Source organism: Erythrolamprus reginae, chromosome Z, assembly GCF_031021105.1.
Source record: "Erythrolamprus reginae isolate rEryReg1 chromosome Z, rEryReg1.hap1, whole genome shotgun sequence".
NCBI lineage: Eukaryota > Metazoa > Chordata > Lepidosauria > Squamata > Dipsadidae > Erythrolamprus > Erythrolamprus reginae.
In genome coordinates this window covers 58,091,873-58,113,102 of record NC_091963.1, presented here as the reverse complement: position 1 = coordinate 58,113,102, position 21,230 = coordinate 58,091,873, and the positions used below count along the sequence as shown (strand labels likewise).

At 39.9% G+C, this 21,230-nt stretch overlaps 1 protein-coding gene across 1 annotated transcript in view; it reads right to left on the bottom strand.

Moving 5' to 3' along the window:
* LOC139175816 (SUN domain-containing protein 3-like) overlaps positions 1 to 21,230 on the bottom strand; it is a 250,042-nt gene that overhangs the window by 23,869 nt on the left and 204,943 nt on the right. Inside the window, 2 exon segments of the mRNA XM_070767114.1 lie at positions 16,038 to 16,209; positions 16,823 to 16,851. Coding sequence (XP_070623215.1) covers positions 16,038 to 16,209; positions 16,823 to 16,851 — 201 coding nt within the window.

Here is a 21,230-nt window from a genome sequence, read left to right as displayed (position 1 = left end):
TTTCTCCACGATCACAATGCCTGGTGTGTTGTGCTTCAGAATTCAGTCAGTCTGAAGTCAGAAGTCCCACAGTAGTTTTGCTTGCTCATTTTCGACCACTTTTTCGGGCTTATGATCCCACCAGTTCTTTGCCACTGGTAAATGGTAGTTGCAGCACACGTTCCAATGGATCATCTGTGCCACAGCATCATGTCTATGCTTGTAGTCAGTCTGTGCGATCTTTTTGCAGCAGCTGAGTATGTGATCGATTGTTTCATCTGTTTCTTTGCAGAGTCTGCACTTTGGATCGTCTGTTGATTTTTCAATTCTGGCTTTGACAGCATTTGTTCTAATAGCCTGTTCTTGTGCTGCCAGTATTAATTAGTCCTTCTGTCTCCTTTTTGAGTGTTCCACTTGTAAGCCATGACCAGGTCTTTTCTTTTTTTCCCCCCCCAATATTTTTATTAAATTTCTTAAAATAACATACAGACTTACAAACATTTAACATAGACTGTGGGGATGTACCATCCCCGCTTTTCTTAAAAGTATAAATGCAGATACAGAAAAAGGAATACATGATTAAATGCGTAATTCAATGCTACTAATACAAAAATATCTAATAAGGAAAAGGTGATATTGTAGAAAAAAGAAAAGTAGTTATAACTAGTATAAAGTCAAACAATCTTGTCGATTCTATGTATATAAACTAAATCTAATATTAATCTCAATAAAAAGAAGAGAAAAATTTATACCAAAGTATCTATGCCTATTATTAATCTTCTATTGTTTTTTTTTCTTTCTTATCTATCCATTCATAAACATTGTTCCATGTTTCATAAAATTTCGTTTCTTCTTGATCATTCAAGCGTCTTGTCATCATATCCATCTCCGCGCAGTCTAATATTTTTGTGATAACTCCCTCTTCTTTGGGGATATTTTCCCCTTTCCAATTTTGCGCGTAAATAATCCTTGCCGCTGTAAAAATATGTATAATTAAGTACAAGATTTCTTTTTTATAATTTTGGTTAGTAATTCCTAGTAAACAGAACTCCGGTGTAATTTCTGTAGTAGGATCCTATTTCTTTCTTACATTTCCAACACAAAGGTGATGTCTTAGGGAACATTTTTGCTATTCTGCTTGGTGGGAGATGCCATCTATAAAACATTTTAATTTGATTCTCTTTCAAAGAAACTGCTTTTGTCATCTTCCAATTGCACATCCAAACTTTCTCCCATGTGTCTAAATCTATTTCTTTGCCTATATTTCTGCACCACAGTATCATACTATCTTTTAATGTTAAGTCAATATTCTTGTGAGCAATCAAATATTTATATATTTTCCCAATTACCCTGTTTTGGTTTTTAGTAATTAAATCACTTAACAAATTTTTGTTTTTATTGAATATATAAAGTGTATTATCTTTCTGGTATCTAGATCTAATCTGTGCATAATGCCACCAATCGATTTGTATCCCTTCGTCTTGTAATTTAATTCTAGTTTTTAGTTTCATTTGATCATCTAACAAGTCTTTATATCTTATTTTTCTTGTATCCTTGATGGAATTTGGATGTATTATTGCGTCTAACGGGGCAACCTAATCCGGAATTGTTAAAAAGTGTTTTTTCTTAATATCTTTCCATACATCAAATAAGTATTTTCTTAATGTATGTCTTTTAAAATAAGAGTGATTTTTGTCTTTATCATACCAAACGAAGGCATGCCAGCCAAGCATAAGATCATGTCCTTCTAATTTTAATGTTCTCGTGTCCTCTAGGGTTATCCAATTTTTAATCCATGTTAAGGCGGCTGCTTGGTAATATACCGTATATACTCGAGTATAAGCCGACCCGAGTATAAGCCGAGGCACCAGTTTTTGCCACAAAAACTGGGAAAACTTATTGACCCGAGTATAAGCCGAGGTTAGAAAATGCAGTGGCTACTGGTAACTTATAAAAATGGAAACCAATAAAATTACATTAATTGAGACATCACTAGATTAAATGTTTTAGAATATTTATTTTAAAGAAAACCAGTAAACTAGTTCTGTAAATTTAAAAGAGGGTAAACAAAAGCAATCTGGTAATAACAATAAATTAAAAAGTAAAAAAAGTAGCTCAATCAGCAACCAAGATAAAACCTATTTCTAAACCTAACCCAGGGCTCTTTAAACTTGACAGTTTTAAGACTAGTGGACTTCAACTCCCAGAATTCCTGCACCAGCCATGCTACTTCAGGAGTAGGAGTTGAAGTCCACAAGCCTTAATCTTTCCAGGTTTGAAGACTCTTGCATTTCTAACCCTAACCCAGGGCTCTTTAAACTTGACAGTTTTAAGACTAGTGGACTTCAACTCCCAGAATTCCTGCACCAGCCATGCTACTTCAGGAGTAGGAGTTGAAGTCCACAAGCCTTAATCTTTCCAGGTTTGAAGACTCTTGCATTTCTAACCCTAACCCAGGGCTCTTTAAACTTGACAGTTTTAAGACTAGTGGACTTCAACTCCCAGAATTCCTGCACCAGCCATGCTACTTCAGGAGTAGGAGTTGAAGTCCACAAGCCTTAATCTTTCCAGGTTTGAAGACTCTTGCATTTCTAACCCTAACCCAGGGCTCTTTAAAATTGAGTTTTTAGAAGCCTGGGGAGAGCTCATGCTGTTCCCCTCCCCCCTTTAGCTTGCTGGCTGGCTCGTTGGCTGGATCTTTCACCCCTGATCCTCCCTCCTCCTCTGTGTTGTGCAGGGAAGCAGATTTGCTAAAGAGATCCACTTGGGACGAAAGCAGGGGGAGGAGGAGGAAAGGAAACAGCTGTTCTCCTCCTCCTTCCCCAGCTGCTATACCAAGTGGATCCCTTTAACAAATCTGCTTCTCTCTCCGGTTGGGGGCTTCTAAAGCCTGGAGAGAGTTCATGCCGTTTCCCCCACCCCCACTTTAGCTTGCTGGCTCTCTCCTCCCCCATTTCCCTTTATTGCCCCATGTGTTGTTCCGGGAAGCAGATTTGCTAAGGGAGGGCAGCAGGGAATGCTGGAGGAGGAGGAGGAGATCCAGAGTAGCCTGCAGCCGCAGAGGAAAAGGAGGAAGAGGAAAGAAAGAAGAACCCTCGCCGACAGCATAATTATTTATTTAAGTACCAGTATTTTAAAAATAAATTTAAACTCCTTGTAGCGGCAGGAGAGCGAGAGAGAGAGAAACGAGCCTTTTCCTCGGAGGAGGAGGAGCAGTTGGCTGGCGTCTTTGCTTGAGCCGGGGAGAGGAGGCAACGGCCCCACCCTCCCCACAGCCGCTCTCCTAGAGAAGCAGCTGTGGGGAGGGTGGGGCCGTTGCCTCCTCTCCCCGGCTCAAGCAAAGACGCCAGCCAACTCCTCCTCCTCCTCCGAGGAAAAGGCTCGTTTCTCTCTCTCTCGCTCTCCTGCCGCTACAAGGAGTTTAAATTTATTTTTAAAATACCGGTACTTAAATAAATAATTATGCTGTCGGCGAGGGTTCTTCTTTCTTTCCTCTTCCTCCTTTTCCTCTGCGGCTGCAGGCTACTCTGGATCTCCTCCTCCTCCATTCCCTGCTGCCCTCCCAAGTGGATCTCCTTAGCAAATCTTGAGCTTCTGTCTTCTCGCAAGTGCCTCCTCTCCCCGGCTCAAGCAAAGGCGCCAGCCAACCACTCAAACGGCGCACAAGAGGGGGAAAATGGGAAGCCGGTGAGGTGGGGGAGGGGTGAGAAGACAGAAGCACGAATCCACCTCCCCCCCACTGGCTTCCCATTGCGTTTTTCCCTTCTTGCATGCCGTCGGAGCTGTGGGAGCGGTGGGGCAGGTGCCTCCTCTTCCCGGCTCAAGTAAAGGCACCAGCCAACCATAGCCCCAAGAGCTCCGGCATCGTTGGAGCTGCGGAGGATGTAAAAGTGTGACCTCCACAGCCCAGTCCCTGCGTCTAGCCTTCCCAAAGGCACCCCCGAAGCTGCCTCAGCAGGCACCTGCAATAGCTCCCTCCCCCGCCCAAGCCAGAAATGTCTGCCGGGCTCCCACGGGGCGCCCTCTTGTGGTGATTCGGCGCCCTCTTGTGGTGACCCGAGTATAAGCCGAGGTCGGGTTTTTCAGCCCATTTTTGGGGCTGAAAAACTCGGCTTATACTCGAGTATATACGGTAATTTCCAATTTGGGAGGGCAAAACCCCCTCTCTCTTTTATATCTTCTAACATATTTATCTTAATTGTTGCCTTTTTTCTTTGCCATAAAAATTTTCTAACCACATTTGTTAAATTTTTGAAAAAATTTGCCCCTGGATTTATTGGGATCACTTGAAATAAAAATAATACCTTAGGTAGTATATTCATCTTAATTGTAGCAATTCTTCCCAGAAAGGATATTTTTAAATTATTCCATATTTCTAAATCCTTTTTAATTTCATTAATTAATTTTATATAATTATCATTCTTTAATGTTATTGTTTTGGCTGTCAGCCATATTCCCAAATACTTTACTTTTTTAACTATTTGTATTCCAGTAATGCATTCTAAATTACTTTCTTGTGATTTATTCATGTTTTTGGTTATAAATTTTGTTTTATTTATATTTATTTTCAAACCTGCTACCTTACCATATTGTTCTATTGTCTGGATTAATCTTGGTGCTGTGACTATCGGGTCTTCCATTATAAAGGTCAGATCATCTGCAAAAGCCTGGACTTTATATATCTCTTTTCCAACTGTTAACCCTTTTATCTTAGAGTCTACTCTTATTTTTATTAGTAGTGTTTCTAAAGCCATAATGAACAGGAGGGGTGAAATAGGACATCCCTGCCGAACTCCTTTATTTATTTTAAATACTTCTAATTGCTCGTTATTTAAATTCTAATTGTTTTAATTCATTCGTTAGTTGTTCATATTTTCTTTTTTTATCTTTATTGTATTTCGCTGTGTAGGATATTGTTAATCCTCTTATGTATGCTTTAGTTGCATCCCATAAATTTTGAGGAGTAGTATCTGTATTTTTATTAATTTCAAAAAATATTTTTAATTCCTTTTCAATCCATTCTTTATATTCTTTCTCTTTCAAAATATTTCTATTCATTTGCCAGTTATAATGCTTTTTACTATTTCTCATGTAGACTATAACTGGATTATGGTCCGCCCAAGTATTAACATCTATTTCCACCTCTTGTATATACTCTGCTGTTGATTTAGGAGCCCACACCATATCTATTCTAGTCCAAATTTTGTGGGGGTTTGAGTAAAAAGTATATTGCCTTCTTTGAGGATGTCTTTCCCTCCAAATATCATTCAATAACAGTTCTGCTTTCATTTTTTGAAAAGTGGAGGGTAGTAAATTATTTTTTTTTCTTTTTATTATTTTTTTTCTCCCCCGAGTGGTCTAGTTGCCTGTTTGTTATGGCATTAAAATCTCCAATAATTAACATATTTTCCAAATTTAACTCTATAATTTTTTGGTGTAGTTTTTTATAAAATGCAATTTGATCATCATTTGGGGCATATATAGAAACAATAGCAAGAGGTCTAGGTTCAATATTAACCTGGACAATCAAAATTCTACCTTCATTGTCACTAAATAATTGTTTGGAATTTATAGAGCTCTCAACATACATTGCTACTCCTCTTTTCCTTTGATCTGCTAATGCAGCATACATATTTCCAATTTTATTATTTAACAATAAGTTTCGATTACTTTTTTTTATATGTACTTCTTGAAATATAACAATTTGAGCCTTTTGGTTCTTAATTTTAGAAAATATTTGTTTTCTTTTTTTTGGTTCATTTAATCCATTGACATTTACAGAGAAAATTTTTAAGTCTCTCAATGTGGTCATTTATTGTACTTCTTGGTTTCCCGCTGGGGTTGCTTTCTTCTGGCCCCGTGGTCCTGCTCCTCCACTTGTGCAGATGCCCCCATGGCTTCCGCCTGCATTGCTTCCAGTTCTCTTGTTAACTGTTCCATTTCGTTTATTCCACTATTTTCATAAAAGTCTCTTGCTTGATCCAGATTCTCCAACTTATATCTTGTTGATTTCCATGTCAATGACAGTCCTTGTGGAATAAGCCAGCGAAAAGTTATGTTCTCTTTGATCAAGAGTTTGGTCAAAAAGTGGTAATCTCTTCTAGTCTGTTTGTTTTAATATTTTTATTTCTTTGCCTTTGTGTTGCAATTGACCAGTTCTTGACCAGTGCAATATGTCATCTCGCAAGGTTTTTCTTACAAATTTAATGTGAATCTCTCGTGGAAGATTAAAACGGCATATGTAGCTGTTCGAAGTTCTGAAGGCTTCATCGATTTCTTTTATTATTTCAAGTGGGTCCATCTTGAGGATTTTCCCAATAATGTCAGCCATAATGGCCTTTAAATCTTCATCCTTTTCTTCTATTATGTTTTGAAATCGTAGCCCATATGACGCACGTTGCATTTCCAAATGTGTGATTGATTCATCATATCTTCTGTAACGTGAATCCGCTCTGTCCTCAAGGTGATCAATTCTTTTCTCCATTTTCTCCGCCTTTTCTTCAGCTACTTTCATTCGGTCTTCACTGTCTTTCAAGGCTTTTTGATCTCCTTCATCTGGTCTTTCATCTCTCCTGTGTCTACTTTCATATCAGCCATCTCTGCTTTTATTTCATCTCTCTGTTGAGTTGCATCACGTTGAGATTGGAGCATGAAATCATTTAGTGCAGTTAGTGTCTCTTGGATTGAGGCCAGCGAAGGTTGTTGTGGTTTGTCTTTGTCCTTCTCCTTGGTAAACATAGTTGCTGATAAGACCGGCTGTGCGGGGGATGGGAGAGGCGAGACTTGGGGAGACGATGCGACAGATGTCTGCTTCTTAATTGTTTTGGTGTAGGTAGAAGTACTTGACATTTTAAAATTTGAGATTAATATTATTTTATGTTAGCAATATGTAGAAAATTACTATAAATTCCAAACCTACACAATTAATTTCCCTAGGCAAACCACAATAAAAACTGAAATTTAGAATACAGTTCAAATACAAGTGCAATTAAAATTCAATGTTCAGAATATAACTCGTAAATTCTTATTACTCTAAGTCCAAAGCTTGTATAAAAAGAAAATTGCTCTCATAAAAAGAAAAGAAATTGGTTTATCACAGCAGGGGAAAAGAAAATAGAAGGAAAACCAAAGGAGAAGGAGAAAGAAAGGGGGGAAAAAAGGAAGAGAGAGTAAAAAGAAGAGGGCAATCTGAAAGAAAAGAAAGAATATTATTCAATTAAGGAGGAGCAGGATACCAAGGGTTTTTAACAGTGCATATACAAAACCAAGATAATTATAATGTAATATAGGTTTAAAATTCAAAACTCAAAAGTATAAGAAGGAAAAAGCAAAAGACCAATTATTAATATTCCAGTCGTAATAGAATACTTTGTTGATTGAAGATCTAATCTGTTGTAGAAAACACTTTGGCGTAGGTTAAAAGAAGGTCCCGTTGATTTGAAAAATAGAAACAGTAAAGTTTAATCTTCTCAAAATTTATAGAGTCTCAGTTTTCCAAACGATTGCAATTTAAGTATCCAATGTTAGAATGAAGTCGATCCATCTCTCGCAGCTTAAGGAAAATTGTAGAGCTTCTCCGCTATGTATCCGACAAAACCGCCTTTAATCCAAACGAAATAATCCAACGAGGTAATCCAAGTAGGGTCAATCAGATAATCCAAATACAAAAAATCCCAAATAGGAGAAAAATGCTTTTTTATATATTTATTCAAGTTTTGTGACTAGATAGTAAGCAGTCTTAATCCTTCCGCTGGAAAAATCCGAGCCCGGACTTCATTTTCTAATATTTTTGTAACCAATTACTTCAAGAGGGGAAAAATAATCAGCCAAATAGTGTCATTTTATATCTATTAAACCTTTTAATGTCTCATTTTGAAATCTTTCAAATTCCCCTTGTTTTCAAGCGTTTTACAGTTCAAGTCCAAATTCAAGAGAATAAGTGAAAGTAGTAAAAATAAGTTCCGGCTGTTGATTTGCGCCTGGATACAATGTTTTTCAACAACTTTCTCTTTCGCCTTCTTGTAAAACTTTTTATTCTCCGCTTTCTTTTACTTCAATCTTTTTATTTAACATGAAACATAGAAGAAGAAAAAATCTTTTTACCTTGATTGTAGCTTCTTTAGTGTATTCCTTTTGACTGAGGATTGCTTTAATCTCTGCTTTCACTTTTCAGATGTTTCTTGCTTCCTGCTGGTTTGGTGGGATCGCAATGGCCGCGTCCTCTTACGAGAGGACCGGTGCTCCCTGCTCCAGAGCTGCAGGACAGACCCCCTGCCCCCGGAGCCTCGGCGATGGCTCCCCGGACAGAGGGAAATCCCCTGTTCTAGGATCGAGCCATCCGGACTCGATCCGATCGCGTTTGAGCGACCTCTGGGAGGGTGGGGGGAGTCTCAAGGCAGAGCCCTGCCAAGAGACTCCGCTGCGGTCCTCGACGAAACCGGAAGTCCGACCAGGTCTTTTCTTTATCCACTTTGCCTTCAATCTTCTCCAAGAACTATCCATGCAATGCTTTGTTCTGCCAACTGTCCATACAACATTGAGTTACATTTTTTCTGTACTGGTCCTTAGTTTGCTTCACCTTGAGAAGCTTCCTATTGTTGACCTCCATCAACGCTGACTCTTTGCTCCCCTTCACATAGTCAGCTAATGCATGCTTCTCTTCTTCTACTATCTGCTTCACTTGCAAAAGTCCTCTGCCGCCTATTTTCTTTGGTAAATACAGCCTGTAAACGTCACTGCGGGAGTGTAGTGCATGATGGATTGTCATTAATTTTCTGGTTTTCCTGTCCAGGTTGTCCAGCTCTGCTTCAGTCCAGTTCACTATGCCAGCTGTGTATCTAATGTGAGGTATGGCCCATGTATTTATAGCCTTGATAGTGTTGCCACCATTCAGTTTGCTCTTCAAAATTTTTCTTGTCCTCTGGATGTACTCTTTGCTGATCACAGTTTTCACATGGCCATGCTTGATATTATCCAGTTGTAAGATGCCCAAGTATCTGTAGGCTTCTGGCTGGTGGCACTTGATGGTTCGACCATTTGGCATTTCAATGCCATCATTTTCAGTGATTTTCCCTTTTCAGTGCTACTGTGGCACATTTATCCAGGCCAAACTCCATGCTGATGTCATTGCTGAAGATTCGCACAGTGTTGGTTAGTGACTGTATCTCAGTTTCTGATTTCCCGTACAACTTCAGGTCATCCATATACAGCAGGTGTGAAATTTTTGGTGAATTCCTAGCAGTTTGGTAGCCTAGGTTTGTTTTCTGTAGGAGAGTGACAGCGGGATTAATGCGATGAGGAATAGCAATGGGGACAAAGAGTCCCCCTGGAAGATGCCCCTTCTGATGTTGATCAGTCCATAGTTTTCATTCCCAATAAAAAGCCCAGTCTTCCAATATTTCATCGCCTTTTCTGTGAATTTCCTGATGTTTTCATTGACTCCAATGACTTCCAGGCATTTTATGATCCAGCTGTGTGGCAATGAGTCAAAGGCTTTCTTGTAGTCAGTGCAGATCATGTATAGGTTTGTTTTCCTGTTCTTACAGTTCTCCGAAATCATTTCATCAATTAGGAGCTGGTCTTTTGTACCTCTACTTTATCTTTTATTGCCCTTTTGCTCCACTGGCATGATGTCATTTTCTTCTAGGTAGTCCTGAATTCTGTCAGCTATGATACCTGTCAGCAGTTTGAGCATGGCTGGCAAACATGTTATTGGCCTGTAGTTTCCTGGTATGGCTCCTTTCGCTGCGTCTTTCTGTATTAAATATGTCCTGCCAGTTGTAAGCCATTCACTAATATTTCCTGTCTGCAGCATTTTGTTGAACAATTCAGCCATTTTTGCAGGCAGGCTGGTCAGGTATTTCAGCCAAAAACTATGCACCTCATCAGTGCCAGGGGATGTCCAGTTCTTTACCCTCTTCACTCTTTCTGCAATCATTTCAGGTGTTATCTCCAGCTGCTGCATATTGCTCCCTGAGAATTCCTTTTCAAACTCCTTTATCCACCCAGCAGTACTGTTATAGTCCTTTTCGACTTCCCAGAGATCTTTCCAGAACTCTGTTGTTATTTTCAGCTCTGGCTTTTTAATTTTCTTATCTGTTTGCTGATGCAGGTTCTGGTAGAACTGCCTCGGGTTGTATTGAAATGTTTGATTCTGCCTGTACTGGGTGATCCTAGATTCATATCGCTCAATTTTCCTGGTTGTGGCTGTTATCTGCTGCTTTACAATTTCCAGACCTTCCTCGATCTTTCTTGTACTAAGCCAGTACTTTTTTGTCAAATAGTCTTTGAACTTCTGATTGTTAAGTTTCTGCTCCTTAATGTTCTTCAAGTTACTTGCATCTGATCTCAAGCTTTTGATTTTCAATTCTAGTCGGATTTTCCATTTTGGTTTTCCAGTTGGTTTTCCGATTGGTTTCTGTTGCGGTAACCCTAGTTCTTCAGTTACTATCACAGCTGTACTATAGGCAAGCTGATTCAATTCTTCAATTGAAGTTACATTGACAGTTGCAAGTGCAGTGTTAATGTCTTCCACCAGTGGGACAAGTCGTTTTTTGCTTATGTTTTTTAAGGGTGGCAGTCTCTTTCGCTCTGCATTGGACCCCGCATGAGCAAGTATTTGGTCTTTAAGTTCTTGCTGCCTTTGAGTTATAGTGTCAAGTGTCTCATCTGCAGGTTCTTGCTGTCTTTCCAAATTTTCATCAGGTTCCAGTTGTGCAGTGACTCTAGATCTTATTGGAGCTTCTGCTGGTGCCAGATCAGATTTTGGTGTTTCTATGTTCCAAATTTTCTGTATTTCTTCTAATTCGACTTCACTGAACATTTGGTTGCTGATTATGAGTCGTCGCTGATCGGCCAGTTGAAGTTCCGTTATTTTTGAGTCTGCATATTCTTGTTTCCATAATTGGTACATCCGTCTTTGATATCCGCGTTTTCCAGGCTCCGAGTTGTAATAACACTTCATGATTGTGCGATTCTCTGACATTGAGAATTTCTGCCGCTTTTTGATTTGTAAGCTTTGTTTGTTTTGTTCCTGTAGCTCATTTGTCGATGGCTACCCAGGTTCCACAGCAGCCACCGCGGTCCTTTTTATCCTGGGCGACGACCGAGCCAGTATGGACTTCTTTTTGTTTTGTCTCTCCATTAGTTTAAATGGGTTAGGTACGTTTAGTCTGGCTCCTCTGCTTTGACCACTCCAGCAAGGTTAGACCTACCAGTAGTTTACACTACCACCGGCACAGCTCTCAGCTTCATTGAAGCATACAAGCCCCACTACCACGACAAGGCGTATCCATCAGTGGGGATTATATTATTATTATTATTATTATTATTATTATTATTATTATTATTATTATTATTATTATTATTATTTTACCGATCTTGGTGGAAGGCTGAGTCAGTCTTGATCCTGGTGAGATTCAACATGCCAAACTGCTAGCAGCTAGTGATCAGCAGTAGTTGTCTGCAGTATTGCACTCTAATTTAACTATTGTGCCAATGCAGCTCATATGATACATACATCATTTATGACATGGATTGTTATTCCACAATTGGCACAGGTAATAAACAATGACATACAAATACAGAATAGAAAAATCCATGCATCGTGCCTTCAGTCTGTTTGATTTCATTGTTCTGTTGCAATTTACATAGGCTCAAACTGGAAGATTTACCGTATTTTTCGGTGTATAAGATGCACCTTTTTACTTCAAAAAAGTGTGTCAAAAACTGGGTGCATCTTATACACCAAATGTTGCTGAGGGCGCCTGGCATCCCTTGGTGGGAGGCTGGCAACTCAGCCCTAGGGATGCCCCAGAAGGCGGGAGATTGGAGTGGGGGCTGATGGAGCTGAGCCCCCTCCGGCAGGACGATCAGTGCCGCACCGTGGCCCTCCTCTGCGGCTGGATGCACCGAGGGAAATCCTCAAGAGAGGCTCCTGGAGGTTCTGTTCTGCACCCGGCAGCAAGGGTGGCAGGAACAAGAGGAGTGTGATGAGCAGCAGCACCGGGAACCTCGTGTCCACGCTGCTGATGCCGCCGACACCGATGCCACCAGTGTCTCCACCGGAACTGGCTAGTTCAGGGGCATGGCCCCTTGTTCCTGCCAACCAGATGGAGCCACTCATGAGGAGGATTCCCCTTGGCACATCCAGCTGCAGAGGCCCGCAGTGTGGCGCTGATCATCCCGCGGCAGGGGGCTTGGCTTCATCAGCCCCCACTCAAATCGCCAGCCTTTGGGGGCATCCCCAGGGCCGAGCTGCCAGCCTCCCATCAAGGGCTGCTGGGTGGCCTCGCAACTTTCCTAAACTGTGGAGAACCGGGCAAGGCGTCCCCTCAGCACATCTTGGGGGGCAGAGCCCGGCCAGAGACAGATTGCAGCATAGTGCCCAGGAGAAGAGACGATCCTGTTTGGCTGCTGAAAAACCCAGGAATGGTGCTGTTCTGCGTGAAACTGGAGAAGAAGCTCAGAAGAAGTAGGTTAGGCTGCTGGCTTGTCCCCAGAGAGACAGATACAGAGGGAAAGATAGGGAGGAAAGTGAAAGGGGGAGGGAATGTGAGAGAAAAGGAGAAAGAGAAAAATGAGAAACAGATGGAGGGAAAGAACAAGGAAAAGGAAGAACAAACAAAATGAGAGAGAAATGAGGGAATGAATGAGAATGAGAGAGGGAGATGAGGGAAAAGAATGAGAGAGAGAAGGAGAGAGAAAGAAAAAGGGAGAGGAAGAGGAGAGAAAAACAGAAATAAAAGTGAGATAAATGAGAGCAAAAAGAGAGAGAGACACACAAATGATAGCAAAAAGGGGGAGAGATAGGGAGAGGTACATAGAAATGAGAGAGACCTGGAGGGAGAAAATGAGAGACAGGGAAAAGGGAGAGAAGTGGAGAGAAAAAAAGTGAAAGAGAGAGGGAGGGAAAGAGATGAAGGAAGGAAGGAGGAAAGAAGGAAGGGAGACGTTTCCCATAAAAAACACCGGGAACCACAAACCCACCTCCCTCGTGGCTGGAGAGGTTACTATCACACTACACACCAAGACAACTAGACACAAGAACAGTTTTCCCCCAAACTCCATCACTCTACTAAACAAACAATTCCCTCAACACTGTCAAAGTCTGCACTTCTATTTATATTAGTTTTTTCTCATCATTCCTATCACCCATTTCCTTCCACCTAGGGCTGTATGACTGTAACTTGTTGCTTGTATCCTAAGATTTTTATTAATATTGTTTCATCATTGCTTATTTGACTTATGACAATCATTAAGTGTTGAACCACATGATTCTTGACAAATGTATCTTTTTCTTTTATGTACACTGAGAGCATATGCACTAAAACAAATTCCTTGTGTGTCCAATCACACTTGGCCAATAAAGAATTCTATTCTATTCTATTCTACTATTACTATTTAATACTACATCATTTGGTTCAGAATACTTTTTCCTTGTTTTCCTCCTCTAAAATCTAGGTACGTCTTATACACTAAAAATACGGTAGTAAAAGAATCTGAACAATATTAATGGTGTTTATTTTTTTCATTATTTGTAAAGAACTGGTAATACACATAGCTATAACATAGTTTATATATATAAGATGGATACTGATCAGAGGGAACAGTAAGATAGGGATGGTAGGCATGCCCATGCGCTTATGCGCATCCCTTATTGACCTCTTAGGAATTGGGTGAGGTCAACAGTGGACAGTTTAAGGATAAAATCTGGGGGGTTAGTTGATGAAACCCCAGAGTCAGGTAGTGAGTTCCAGGTATTAACCACTCTGTTGTAAAAGTCATATTTTCTACAATCAAGTTTGGAACTGTTCACTTTGATTTTGTATCTGTTGTATGCTCGTGTATTGGTGTGGTTGAAGCTGAAAAAGTCATTTACAGGAAGGGCATTATAGCAGATAATTTTATGAGCTGAAGGCGACATGGTTCTAAGCTTTCTAAGGACATGATTTTAAGTCTAGTTGGGTAAGGTATACTATTGTGGGTAGAGGAGTGGAGGGCTCTTCTCATAAAGTATCTCTGGACACTTTCTAATATATTTATGTCCAATATGCAATGTGGGATCCAGACAGATGAGCTGTATTCAAGGGTTGGTCTGGCAAATGTTTTGTATGCTCTGGTTAGTAGTGGGATATTATGACGGTTGTAATACAACTGTCAGACGACGGTTTTTAACATCAAGCTGGGTTTAACAAGGGATTTGTCCCTTGTTTGTACCCCTGCCCCAGGGAGTTCCTTCTTCCAGAGATCTGCTTTTGGTATGTCTGAACTATTGCATTAGGTGCTAGCTACCTTCAGAGCAAGCGGTGGAGAGGAGCTGAGAGGGGAGGACAGGAGAATTAGCTATGCTCCTGGTCTGAGTCTTAGGGCTAGGTGACAGTGATAGCGTTGGGCATTTGGTTCCTAAAGTTAGCAGTTGGGGACGGCATTTTTTAAAACGATGTTTGACTTCTTTGAACTGGGGAGCCCCTAGACCAAGATGACACTGCCGAGCCGACCGGTGAGAGCAGTCAGCAGAGACAGCCTTAGAGGCCACAATAACATGACAGACCGAGAAGATCTTGAACTGAGCCGATGCAGCTGAGCTGTCGGGTGAAAGCTGCCAGAGAAAGCAAGCCCCCTGAAATTCTGCCTCCATCTTCTAAGGTTGCATTACTATTACTATTAGTCTTCTCATTCCACTTATGATTATACTGTAACTTGTTGCTTGTATCCTTATGATTTATATTGATGGTTTCTTTATTGCTTATTTGACCCCTATGCCAATCATTAAGAGTTGTACTTCATGATTCTTGACAAATGTATTTCTTTTTTTGATGAATGTATCTTTTTTTAATGTACACTGAGAGCGTATGCACCAAAGACAAATTCCTTGTGTGTCCAATCACCCTTGGCTAACAAAAGAATTCTATTTCAGCTTCAGGATGTTCAGCCTAATGCAATGTTTTTCAATCAAGTTTCCGCCAGAAATCTGGCAACACCAAAGGGTTCCCCTGAAGAAAAAGTTGAAAAACACTGGCCTAGACCCTAGAGCATTGAGATTCTCTTCCTATTGAGACTCTCTCTGATATCTCTCTGATTCTATGCTGGTTTGTCTACATGACTATTCCATAGTAAGGATTACTGTGTATAGTAAGAACTAAGAAAATGAAGAATAGATATGACCTGATACCCCGGAAATTGCAGAGTAAGAAAGAAGTCAGAATGGAAATGAAAAAGATTCTGTATTTTGGTAAAAAGAGAGGGAAGGAGAAAATATATGGGTTTAACATGATAAGAAATAAAAGATTGGTAAAGAAGATATTTTGAGAGAGATGACAGGTTATTAAATAGAATAGAATAAAATAGAATAGAATAGAACAGAACAGAATTCTTTATTGGCCAAGTGTGATTAGACACACAAGGAATTGGTCTTGGTGCATATGCTCTAAGTGTACATAAAAAAAAAAGATATATTTGTCAAGAATCATGAGGTATAACACTTAATGATTGTCATAGGGGTCAAATAAGCAATGATGAAACAATCAATATTAATAAAAATCTTAGGATACAAGCAACAAGTTACAGTCATACAGTCCTAAGTGGGAGGAAAAGGATGAGAGGAATGATGAGAAAAAATAGTAGAAATAGAAGTGCAGTTTTAGTAAAAAGTTTGACAGTGTTGAGGGAATTATTTGTTTAGTAGAGTGATGGTGTTCGGGGGAAAACTGTTCTAGAATTATACAGAAATACTTAGATCATTGGATTATTGAAACTTGGGAAAGATAATGTTAATGAAGTGATAAATATTTGAATAATAATTGATTATGACTTGGAATGAAATATTATAATATTATGATGATTATTAATTGAAAATTTAAAATAATGGTTTGGTTAATATTTATATTGTTATAATATTGTTATAATAATAGAGTTTAGTTTTTTCTTTCATTATTTTGCTTTTCTTTCTCTTTTTTCCTTTTCTTTTTTCTTTCCCTTCCTTTTCTGATTGGTAAATTTGATTTTATTAGTTTGGCACAATATGATTTCTATCAATAAAATCTTATGAGATCTCTTACCCATCTTGTAATGCCTTTGCTTATATATTGTTCTAGTATTTGACCAACTGTATTGTAGGCAATATTATTCATAGTCAGTTTTTGATCTTGAAGTTCTATTTGCAGCTTTTGGTTCTGCTCCTTCAGAAATTGGATTTGAAGTGCCTTTGATTTTAAAATGTAATTAGCTTTCCTAGGAAAAATAATAAAGGGAAATGATGCATAGGACTGTTCTTCATATCCTTCACTGAGTTTATAATTTCACTTCCAAAACTATGAAATATAGTAATAACAATTCTGAAAATTTAGAAAATACATTTTATCTATATATTACATTGATATGATTGCATTATGAAAAGAATGACTAATCTTGGTCCTTACCTTAACATAATATTAATTTAACACTGTTCATTAAATAACGTTTACAGAGGAACAAACATGTTGTACTTTATTTCCTGCTTTTTAAAATCTAACTATAGTTCAAGAAAAACCCAGCTGTTATACAGTTAAACAGGCAAGTTACAGCAGACAACTTCAGTCAGTGGAAACAAGCCTGAGCAAACACTGAAGCCATCCATTAAGTAGTACCACAATGGCACTGTTATGAAGAATAAGGCAGAAAGGGGGGAAATTATTTAATCAGAGCAGTGATTTAACCATTATTACAATGATTTTCTAATAATCACCGCATTAGTAGAGGCTAATATGAATAATTGTCATTCTTGGTTTGTGTGTTTTTTATTCCACAAGCAGAAGTAGAGATACTTGCAAACTATCAGCAGAAAATAATTTTGATGTTTTCTTACTTTAAGGATCTCAGGTCTTTGATTCCACTCTATACATCAAGGGGAAAAAAAACAAATCCAAATTAAAATATGCATATTGTTTATTTTAAACTGCAGATAGGAAATTTAATTGAGATCAGCTTCTCATTTATTTATTTATTATTTATTTATTAGATTTGTATGCCGCCAGGAGGGACACGGATCCAGTAAACAGGTGGCAGAACTCACAGCTCCAATAGCCTTGTTCACTTCATCAGGTGTCACCAGATCAAACCTTTCCCAGACAGATGGACAAGTACGGGCCCCAGTCACCTTGACTGACTCATTGTCAGTCAACTCTGTTATTCAATTGGAGTCGAGGTCCGCTTGGATCCGAGCGATTTTATCAGCGAAAAATGTGTTAAAGTCCTCGGCACTACTCTACAAGGGCTCCCCAACTCCCCCCTGGTTAAGAAGGGAGCAGGTCACCCTAAACAGAGCAGCGGGGCAGGATTCAGCATATGCAATCAAGGCGGCATGATACGCGCATCTTGCCTCCTTGAGCGCCACTTTGTAAGTCTTAATATGAGCTCTTACAAGTGTTCGATCGGATTCGGACTTACTGTTCCGCCATCGCTTCTCCAGACGTCTCTTCTGGCATTTCAACTCCCAGAGCTCCTCGCTGAGCCATGGAGCTCTACGGGGTCTAGTGCCGTGGAGAGGTCGCAATGGCACAATCCGGTTGAGAGCCTCCGCTGCAGCCTTGTTCCAGGCCTCAGCAAGGGACTCTACCAAACTGTGGATGAGTGTATCTGGAATAACCCCAAGTGCCTTCTGAAAGCCCTCTGGGTCCATCAGGCCTCTGGGGCGGAACCACCTAGTTGTTTCCGCCTCCCTGCGGGGAAGGATTGGAGTCAGGAAGTCAAGCCGCAGTATTGTCCAATCATGACAAAGGCAACGCTTCTAAGCCCCTTAGTCTCAGATCATTACTCAATTGCTCAGAGAGGAATACCATGTTGGGTGCATGCCCCCCCTTGTGAGTCGGACCCTGTACTACTTGAGTCAGGTCCATGGCTGTCATGGTGGCCATGAACTCCTGCGCTAGCCCAGAGGTTTCGCCGACTGACGGTAGGTTAAACTCTGCCAAGACAATAAGTCTGGGGAACCCCACCACCAGCCCAGCTACCACCTCAAGCAGCACAGGCAGGGCTGTTGACACGCAGCTGGGAGGCAGGTCTGTGAGCAACAAGCCCATCTGAACCCCTAAGTTCAACTTCACCAGGAGGGACTCACAACCCACAATCTCTGGAGCAATGAGTCTACGCAGGCAAAGACTCTCCCTGGCTATAATAGCCACTCCTCCCCCCCTTCCCTGGGGTCGAGGCTGATGCCATACCTGAAACCCAGCTGGGCAAATTTCAGAGGGAGGAACTTCTCCCTCTGGGCCCAGCCAGGTTTCAGTCACACATGCCAAGTCGGCCTCCTCATGCAGGATGAAATCCCAGATGAGGAGAGCTTTATTTACCACCAACCTGGCATCGAGTAGCAGGTTCAGAAGCCTGAAGGTGGGCATCTTACACGAGGTTCCCAAGCCTCTTTTGCGTGTCTTGACCTAAGTTCCCAAGCCTAAAGGAGGTGTCTTCATGGTTCCCAAGCCGTAGTAAAACATCACTGTTGGAGAGACAAGAATTTTTCATTGATAATTTTAGCTGGGTTTTTTTGGTAATTTATATTGTCATCCAAATGCTGTAGTTGCTGGTACTGGAAGAACTGCTAGAATATGCTGTTCAGGAATCCAACAGGAATCTCTTCTGCTAGGCCAATCTGTACAAGAGAAAAGATTCAGTAAAGCAACTAGCAGATCAGGCTAGTTTGCAACGACCTAAAAAAAGCCTAATTTTCACAACAAAAGGCTTGTTTGAATATTGTGAACAAAAAATAAATAAAATCAAGTTCGTTTTTGTTTCCAATGATGAAATTGGATCTTCATGATCTGCGCAAGAGAAACGATTCAGTAAAGCTTCTACAGTTGCTGGAACTCATGAAAATCACCAATTAATTCCAATTGACTTGAACCAAATTTCATTAAGTAGACTGTCAAATGATTCTTCCTCATTTGTTGCCAAGCTTTGTAAGTCAGAGGATGTAGTGAGTGTACCTGGGATAAATGTGCCTGAACTTCAGCTTGGTCAGCAAGTTGCCTGTGTTTATGACAATGAATGATGGATTGGCAAAGTATGTGACACATCATTTGTAAAACATAATGCCTTGATCAGGTTTATGCATCCATGTGGGCATTCACAATCATTTCATTGGCCTAGCAGAAGAGATTCCTGTTGGATTCATGAACAGCATATTCTAGCAGTTCTTCCAGTACCAGCAACTGCAGCACTTGGATGACAGTATAAATTACCAAAAACCCCAGCTAAAATTATCAGTCAAAATTCTTGTCTCTGCAACACTGATTTTTTATTATGGCTTGGGAACCATTAAGACACCTCCTTTAGCTTGGGAACCTAGGCAAAGACACCCAAAAAAGAGGCATGGGAACCTCATGTAAGATGCCCATTTTCAGGCTTCGGAGCCTGTGCCAAGTGCCCCACCTGTGGCTGCACATGCCTGGCTATCGGGCGTGACACCTTGGCGATGAGCCCTCATAGACCAATGCATGTTTAAAGCACTAATTGACTTATACAGCCATTAGAAACATCAATGGGCCTTTTTTCTCTATCATGCAACAACAAATCCCCCACTTTTTTGGACCCTTATTTGAAATCTGGCCTCACCCTTCCATTTCCTAACAAACATTTATGTTTTTTAATATTTTTGAACACAGTCTCATAACATCTTGTGTTCTTTTTAAAAAATGCTGCTTATTGAAAAAAGAATCACTTTTGCTGCAGTTTTATCAAGGGTGCAGTGCAGAAATCACACGCTGCCAGCAAACAGTGCAGGAGATTTTTTCATTCCTTATATGAAGAGACACCAAAATGAAAATAATATATTCTTAAAGAAGAGAGTCTGCTCTTTCTAATGGTGCTGCAAATTGGAAGTCCTCATTGCATCTGTAAACTTAGTACACCTGCCAAAAATCAACCTGAAATGTCAAGTAGTTTTGAAACTACAGCAGCCTGAAGATTGATATAAATTCATTTTTCAAAGTTTTTTTGCAAATTTTGAGCCCGAACCATGTAAAACGTAAGAGGACTAGGTACATGGGGTTTGGCCAGTTTATAAAGCCTTACAAGGTGTGCAGGTTCTCCAAATATCTCCAACATACTACTGAAACTGCCGCGTTTACAGCTTCTGGAAGTTGGCCCAAAATGTCATTCTTGCAGACTCAGCATTTTGCAACCCTTTATTTGAGGTCTCTTAGTACTCCCAATTTTTAGTATTTTGAACTAAAACTTTGCACAGCACAGTTTTATATCATAAAAAAACTATGTGCCAAATTTCATCAAAATCTGAGATGGTAAGGTGGGGACCACTGGTCCACATGACACAGAATGACCTCACTGCCTTTTTGTGGGATACGTCATGGCATTCCAGTTCATCATATAGGCTAAATATTTCCTAGAAGCAGTCCTTTCAAGTATTTATGAGTTGATCTTTCTAATAACCAGAATCAGCTAATTCCAAAAGTCCTTTTGTCAAGAGGCAATTGGACTTTTTTCTTTGGAGATGTTTCGCTTCTCATCCAAGAAGCTTCTACAGCTTGGATGAGAAACAAAACATCTTCAAAGAAAAACCAAAAAGTCTAGTTGCCTCTTGAAAAAGCGTTTGGGATAACCATGACCTGGATGACTGAGAATCTCCATAGACATTCAGGATCAGCTAAGATTTTTTTTTCTGATACTCAAAATTTTAATCAAGTGTTTGGACATTTTTACAACCCCAAAATATGGTTCACGCCAATGTAAACCGGATATAACCTTCTCAGTCTCAACACATTAAATGTTTTGGAAGTTGTTGTCAAGAAATTCCCAAATGTTATAGTTGATCTAGAAATAAATAATATTTTAAATAGGGTTGATATGACTACTTGTTCTTAATACTCATCTGATTCAAAAAAAGTCTGATAAAAATTTTCCTGGCATTAACTTCATAATCTTTAAATAGATACAGAATTAGAAAAGTAATGCACTCTAATGCCTCTAAGTCAGGAATGGCCAACTTTGGAATGGTGGCTATGCTGGTTGAGCAATGACACAAAGTGTGGGCACATATGATACAAGCAATTTTCTCCTTCCTTCCTAAAATGTGGGTAAGATTCTCCCTGGTTTATCTTCATCAAGTTTATCTTAATAGTTGTTATGTTTGCCTTCTGAAAGATAATGGGAAATGATAGTGATTTTTAGCATTTGTAGTTCCCAGAGTTGCAACATGATTGGTAGGTCTCTGAGGGCTAGAAAAAAAAATCAGCCGCTATAGCCCACCGCATGAGATCCAG